This window comes from Mobula hypostoma, chromosome 8 (genome assembly GCF_963921235.1).
Source record: "Mobula hypostoma chromosome 8, sMobHyp1.1, whole genome shotgun sequence".
In the NCBI taxonomy this organism is placed as follows: domain Eukaryota; kingdom Metazoa; phylum Chordata; class Chondrichthyes; order Myliobatiformes; family Myliobatidae; genus Mobula; species Mobula hypostoma.
This window is the reverse complement of record NC_086104.1, coordinates 136,753,892-136,761,609: the sequence shown is the minus strand read 5'-3', so window position 1 is coordinate 136,761,609 and position 7,718 is coordinate 136,753,892. Positions and strand designations below refer to the sequence as shown.

General features: G+C 41.8%; 1 protein-coding gene across 1 annotated transcript; it reads left to right on the top strand.

The window, feature by feature from the left end:
- Positions 1-614: 614 nt before the first annotated feature.
- On the top strand, positions 615-7,482 carry LOC134351219 (deleted in malignant brain tumors 1 protein-like). The gene is made up of 4 exons (XM_063057326.1): positions 615-666; positions 4,547-4,861; positions 7,007-7,324; positions 7,412-7,482. The coding sequence occupies exons 2-4, from the start codon at positions 4,759-4,761 to the stop codon at positions 7,480-7,482; spliced, it is 492 nt and encodes a 163-aa protein (XP_062913396.1). The 5' UTR covers positions 615-666; positions 4,547-4,758.
- The last annotated feature ends 236 nt before the right edge of the window (positions 7,483-7,718 follow it).

The following is a 7,718-nucleotide window of genomic DNA, read 5'->3' as shown; positions in this document are numbered from 1 at the left end:
TTGCAACTCGTTCCTGGGATGGCTGTACCTAATGTTCGGGAACAAAATAAAGAGATTTACGGAGGACAATGTAGATTTGGTTAGGGATAAGAATACGTAAATATTCAGTATTTATTAATATGGTCAAAGTTTAATTCTATGCCTCATACTTCTAGTTTCTGAGATAAAGTACGGAAATAGATTTTATGGTTCAAAAGGGCTGACAAACTTTACTGATATTGCTGGCAACCTAAGTACAATGTGGGAAAATTAGTGTATAAAACAAACTCTGCAGCAATATCTGAAAAAATAAATATTGTGGATACTTTTCCTTGATATTAACTCTTTTATCTATCTTCTTCGGTATCGTAGCTGACATTTGGTCTTTGAGACTGAGCGATGGGGGAAGCCGATGCGACGGCCGAGTGGAGGTTTATGATAATGGCACCTGGTATAGATTGCAGGATAAAGATTGGAACCTCAATGACGCAAACGTTGTCTGTAGTCAATTGCATTGCGGCTTCGCCAAATCCGCCTACAACTCCTCAAGGTACAGAGAAACTGCACGGCCCGTGTTGGTGACCAAAGTTCAATGCGAAGGAAACGAGTCACATCTCCGAAATTGCAACATCTCGGTGTTGAACAGGCCTTCTTCTGACATCTTGGGCGTTGGTGTCCTATGTTCAGGTGAATATTGTCAAACAGTTGCCAATGGGAATTTGTGAACTGGTGTGGTCATTAATAATGCATCGAGAAATTCAGAGACAATAAGGCATACAGATAGATTTATAGCCACATCGGAGCAAACGTCCTAATTGAAGGATCTCCGTTTTATAGTACAATGACCCCCAACCACCCTCCCCACCACAGACACACACATACAACGCCACCCGAAGCCCCGTTCCACAGAGACTAAATATATTTGAATATCAGAGTGAATTTGCAGTAGTCCCTTAGTTTACCAGCGTACCTTGGGATATGGAGGAAAATCTAAATACAGAGGAAAGCAGCCTGTTTCCGGGCAGAATACGCAAGATTCGCCCAGAGAATCGGCATTTAATCTGGGTCAATGGATCTGTGACGCACCAGCTGTAATGCTATGAACACGATTTCGCAGAATCATTCGCTATTGGACTGTATGCCAAACCGGAGTGTCTTGCAGAGCGTCAATATGGGAGGAGCTGCCCATTTATCCGTTCGCTTCAATTTAATCAGGAATCGCATTCAGATTTCTGTGGATTGCAAACGGCTAAAACTACTGTGTATGCACTTGTAAATAACAGAAATTAATTCATTTTGGTGACCACCGACCTGGGAGGATGAATGCCTATTTTGCATGCTGTACAATTACGAGGTTGAAGCTTTAGTTCCATATACCTGGGACTCTCAGGTTGAACTCCCAGTTTGAGGTCTTTCAATGAGAATGATGGGCCATGTCTTCTGCATTTACCAAATATTCCCGTACGGTGGAAATATAGTTTTGTTTAAGTGATTCTTGTTGCAGCATTTAACAGCAGTCTATGCACAAAAATATCAGTAGGTGGCAGCACATTATTGGTACCAATGTGTCGAAAAACCGCACTAGTTTGGCTGTGAAACTATCTGTCTTCAATTGTGTGCAGTGAATAGATATGTGTTAATTACCTTAGTAAATAGATGTGTACTTGTCTACAGCGGCTACAACAGTAAATTGAATGAGAAGAAGATACATCTATTTTGTATATTCATCAAAGAAAAGCATTATATCCCGGAGCATTTCTCTTATAGGCCGGACAAACCTTGGTTGGTGTCTCCAGCTGCATCTTCTAACACGCGCTCTCCAATTCCCACCACTGTTGCGTTCGTGAGTTCATTCCTTTGATAGCATCATGTTTTGTTTAACTCATCTCACCTCCTGCATTACATGCTGAAGGCACACAGAAAATCAGGGAATCAACGTTGAAGCTGCGCAGAAAGAGCTTCGCCAGTACCGGAAAGGAAGTATTGTGTGGTGTGTGTGTGGTGTGTGTGTGTGTGTGTTGGTAAATGATGTAAGAGATTCAGGTGTTAGGTGAAAGATATAAGGGGTTGAGATGAATGAATCCGCTATGAATCTGGTTTATGACAGCTGGCGATGGAAACAATGAAAGTAGAGGGGGCATCAGATGTGATGATGACCAGGTAATGAGAAGTTATGAGAGGGGAACGTGAACGGGAAAAGTTGAAAGAGAGAATAGAAGGCGGCTGCTGGAGAAATTACCGGAAATAAGAGTATTTCCTTCAGATTGAGGTGGACGGAATTTTCATCGCGTTGACGTATGCGGAGAATGCAGTTTACGGCGTATCCAGTAAAACTTTCTGATAGTTCAGTTTCATGCTGTAGGTGCAGGTTTGACTAACGAAAGAGCAACGAGAGCTGATGTCTGGCCTTATTTCACTTTAAATCATGTGGATGATCAAGAATTTTCAGTGTTTATCCGATAATTGCCATTAGATGCATGAGCGAAATTCTCAGAGAACATATTTTTTATTGGTTTGACTTTTATGCACTGCTGCTTTAACATGCAATCATTCATATTGCAATTTGCTCATCCAGGCATATGCATATTGACGGCACGGAGTTCAGTTTTTTTTTTCCATATTTATGTTGCACAGATACTGTGTGAGTTCCAGCATCAAATATTTCATGTAATGTGATTTTCCAGTCACGCGATGATGATTGGAAGGAGATAGGACAGTGGATTACAGTTTTCATCGATAAAGCCAATTGAATTGTATTGCTATATAATACACACACACACACACACACACACACACACACACACACACACACACACACACATAAATAGCCTGTAGAGCTGAATAGCAAACATTTTTTACTTGAAGATGCCCTTTTTACTCTCCTTAAGCTCCTTCACCCACACTGGAGCACAAGTCGCCAACAGCAGCTCGCTAGTGTCCTCTGTGAATGATTTTGCTGCCTTTGCTGTTGTGTTTTGGGCTTTCGGTTTTCACCACACGACTTCATACATCTTCTTAAGAAAGTTCCTTCCTCTCCCAGGAATGATGTCTTATTAGTTTCCGATGACACAATTTGTAACACCGTTTTGTTTTTCAAGCTGGGTTTTGGGTTTGTCCATGTCCGTTCACAAGATGTTCCTCCGTGCTTTACATGTCCGTTATCCATCGAATCAGGATTGTGAACGGAATCCTACTGGACAAATAACAGATATTCATTCCGGAGTGGCCGCTGCGTACTGTGTAGTGCCGCCATCTTCACTTGATTGGGTATAAAACACCACCAACAACAACAACATTAAACTTATTGTGAAAAATTGACATGTTCTAGTCTGGGCTCTCAGCAAAACGGCAACCGAAGGAGTAGCAGATAACATTTACACTTTAAACATATCCTAGCACATTTGTCATAAAGATTAATTCTGCACAATACTTTAAGCTTCATATTAGCGAGGTATGGATGTAATTAGCTGGAAAGACAGACACTTCCTCAGAACGTGACCGCAATTGTGTGCACTCGTCGTTTGGAGGCACCTTGTGCTTAACCGCAGTTCCTGCAGCAAAAAAAGAAATATTATCAGAGTAAGAGGCAGAAAAAATAGTAAGCAATGTCTTTATTCATGAAAGAGCATCAATCGTTTCCCAGTCCTTTTCTCCAGAAATATAACACCTGCTTTGTCTGATGACTATCCTACGTATATTTTCTAACGCTCAATATCCATGATGGTCTTTGCACTGTTTTTCAATGTGAATTAATTTCATTGGCAAAGACATTATTCATTATTCAGTATTCATTATTCAATAGTATAAATACCTTAATTTGTACGATGAAAGAAACAGTCATATATCTTCGCCGAAAAAATAGACGACAATGAAAATCATGAAATAGTTCCACTGAAGACATCATATGTAGTCAGACACGAGTGCATGAACATCAGTTCCTTATCAATTTCTGGTAAAATGAGACTGATTAGATCATCCCTTATTCGCCATTGTGATTAGAAAGCCGGAGATACTGGGCACGAGGTATAGTGGTAAGATGCTCACTTCCCAACGATGTGGCCCAATGCTCTTTCCGCCGCCTTGGGAGAGGACGACATCTTCAAACTACGGATCACCACTCTGGTGTTGGCCATGATCCACACAGTGAAAATGTCCGATTAAAATAAATGCCAACCCCGTAGAGTAATGTAGCCAATGTCTGCCACCATGATTGATGTATGGTTCCTCATACCGTCCCTCGTCCAAAGAAAAACCCTACCTGGGATATTCAATGCCCAAGTTTCTATGTCGGGTACGAATGTTGGGCGCAGCGACCTGGTTCAGTTATAAACCAGTGATGAATGCTCAGCTCCGTGGAAAGCTCAAACCCGCCTGGGTATCTTACTGAATTGTGACAGTCTTTTCGCTTTTGAGTTTATACTTCAGCACTTTCAGCTACAAATATTCGTGACATCATTGCACAATTATTTTTCAATGTTTGTTTTCAGATGAAGTTTCAGAAATGCGAACGAGGTGATGGAATCAATTTTTAATGGAATGGGTAAACTCGTATGTTTCTTTTCAACAGACCACTTGCAGTTAAGGCTATTCGGCAGTGAAGATGGGTGTGCTGGAAGACTGGAGATTTATTACCATGGATCCTGGGGAACAGTTTGCGATGACTCCTGGGATCTAGTTGACGCTAACGTGGTATGCAGGCAACTAGGTTGTGGTTACGCTTTGGCGGGAAAAAATCATGGTCCCTGTGTACGAAGCACTGGAGAAATTTGGTTGGATGAAATGAGATGCACTGGTAAAGAAAAGTATCTCTGGAAATGTCCATCAGCCCCGTGGGGCCAACATGACTGCAGCCATAAGGAAGATGTGACAGTGGAATGTTCTGGTAAGCTATGTGCATTCTGCTCATTTTCTGCAACGTGTTATTTCAGTCTTCACTTTGGGGATTTGGGGAACGATTTACGGCACACAACAGGGTTATTGAAATATAAACATAGAAATCTACAGCATATAACAGACCCCTCGGCCCACAATGCTGTGCCTATCATATAAACTAGTCTAGAAACTGCCTACAATTTCCCTACTGCATAACCTTCAATTTCTCGAGGCTCCATGTACCTATTTTCATCACCGTCACTGGCAGCGCATGCCACGCACCCAACACCATTACACTAACAATACTGGCTAATCTGTGTAATGTTTTCGCTCTGCTTTTTGAGACGAAGACAATTAACATGTTGTACCCAATTACTTTCAAAAAGAGTGTGAAAGCGAAAAGCCATATAATCAGAGCAGCGTATAAGATAGAGAGGTGAATGTGTAACACAATGTTAACACCACTAATTGCAGCAAACGTGTCAATTAATGTAGCATTGAAGGTAACGGATTCAGATTACGCCTTGTTCTTTTGCCAGATGTCTTGCTCATCGCAATTTTTTTCTGTTATGCACTGTTGGCCAGAAAACTCTATTTGTTTTACTATGAGATAGAAAACTGTATCGAACATCCCCGACCCAAAGAGATAAACAAACAATTGTCTTGCTAACCCTTACCTCTTGGAATCCCGAGCACCCAGAGCAAAGCAGTACGTCACGTGGGGACGCATAAGCACTTTACAGACAGCGGCGGTATTAATCCCGGGGGGCGGGGGGGGGGGGGGAAAGTGAAAACAGTAACAAGTAGAAAAAAAAAGATTCTGTGGCATATTGGAAATACGCAAACATTGAAATACCTCGCTCTGGATAATACAATATTGATTCTGGAAGATTACATGGAACCTAATTGTTTCTCAAGCTTCTGTGAAATTTGATTGTTACAGTAAGGGGCGTGAAGATATAAAATAAATAAGTAGGTGCGGAACAGCGTTGTTGATTATTAGGGGACCAGAGCTCATCTACACTACTCACTTGAACGCAGGTGTTGATCAGAGCGATTAAGCTGTGTAAGGGAGACAAATTGTTAACAACGCCAATAACACCTGCAAGATGTAAGAATCGATGGAGTGCAAGGGAAACTTTGCGTCAATGGCGAAGGCTAAGATAGAGCGAAGACAACAGAGTCGCTTCTCAAGCACTTGCATCAGAGAGCGTCTTGGATTGTATTCATTAGAGTATAGAAGAATGAACGGGGATCTCATAGAAACGTTTCGAATGTTGAAAGGGTTGGACTGAGTAGATGTGGAAAGGTTGTTTCCTTCGGTGGGTGAGTCCAGGACAAGAGGCCATAGTCTTTGAATTAGAGGGTACCCAGTTAAAACAGAGATGAGGAGATTTTTTTTTTTTTTTTAGCCAGAGGGTCGTGGATTTGTGGAAATCGTTCCCACATATGGCTGTGGAGGCCCGATCATTCAAGGTGTTTAAGGAGGAGATTGGCAGGTATCTAATTAGTCAGGGTATCAAGGGATATGTGGAAAAAGCCGGAAGTGGAACTAGATGGGTGAATAGTTTAGCTCATGGGGGAGCTGCGGAGCAGACTCGATGGACCGAATGGCCTACCTCTGCACCTTTGTCTTGTGATCTTGTGATAATCTAATAGGCGTTTTCTGCAGATTGGACACTGAGTGAGCATTTCTTTCGAAAGACTGAAGCGTGGCTCATTACTTATGAAAATTTGCAGGGACCTTTTCCGTTTATTTCCTATTATTTATTTCTTGCAGCTCTGCTCATTCTCGACATCGTGTTCAGAGCAGAAAAAAGAACTAACACCTGTTCCTCATTTTCACCCAAACCATCCTCAGATTCAATGCTGGATCCTTCGCAAAACCGGTGAAGTGCAATAAAATTTCACTAACAGTCCCACGTTTCTGTTCCTCCACATTCCGTAATTATTTAAAATAGAGCTCTTTGTTGTTCCCTGATTTCCTTATCCGTCCACACATTACTCTCCCTTCCGAGTGTTCCGTGCGCTTTCAGATTTTTGAGGTACTACAAATATGTATCACGTGTCTTTTTTTTGTTGGCCGAAAACAAGATAAGTTGTCTGTGGTATGAAAGCATTGTTCGGACCTTTGAATTAACTGCTTTGTTCTCAGAACACAAAGAAATGCGCCTGGTGAATGGAAATCACAGCTGTGAAGGGAGAGTGGAAGTGCGGTACAATGGGAGGTGGGGAACAGTTTGTTCCGAGAAACTGGATGATACGGATGCGAACGTGATCTGTAAGCAAATGAACTGCGGGTCCATGGAATCTATTGAGTATGACTCTAAGAAGTATCTAGAAGGATCTGATCCAATCTGGCTGGACGAAATAGGATGTCTCTCGTATGAGTCGACTCTTTGGCAGTGTCATGCAGACCCTTGGGGGAAACACGACTGTCAACATAACGAAGATGCAGGTGTTAAATGTAAAGGTAACAGATGGAACTCATTATCTGGCGATTTGCATTGTATACGTAGTTGTTAAAAATAAATAGAAAACATTTTTCTCTTGTCATCAGAAGCGAAAATACCGGAGAGGTCCAGTGAAAAGATCTGTGAAACACCCTATGTATCTCAAGCAGGTATTTAATGCTACTAGTTACAATATCAGTTTATCAGTTGAAATTGAGTTGCATAGGTATGATTAAAGAAAAGTAAGTGTTTTTTTTTCAGCGCTAGAACTACCCTTGCGTCTTTCTGGCGACAACACCAATTGCTCCGGAAGGTTGGAGATAGAATCCAATAAGACTTGGGGCACGATATGCGATGATTCCTGGGATATAGCCGATGCCAATGTAGCGTGCAGGCAGCTGGGCTGTGGCTCAG

What these genes read in the sequence shown, in the direction of transcription:
- LOC134351219 (XM_063057326.1), top strand. Translation starts at nt 4,759, where the DNA reads ATGAGATGCACTGGTAAAGAAAAGTATCTCTGGAAATGTCCATCAGCC. An exon ending in TGTGACAGTGGAATGTTCTG is followed by an intron (nt 4,862 to 7,006) that starts GTAAGCTATGTG and finishes CTTTGTTCTCAG; the next exon opens with AACACAAAGAAATGCGCCTG. An exon ending in TGCAGGTGTTAAATGTAAAG is followed by an intron (nt 7,325 to 7,411) that starts GTAACAGATGGA and finishes TCTTGTCATCAG; the next exon opens with AAGCGAAAATACCGGAGAGG.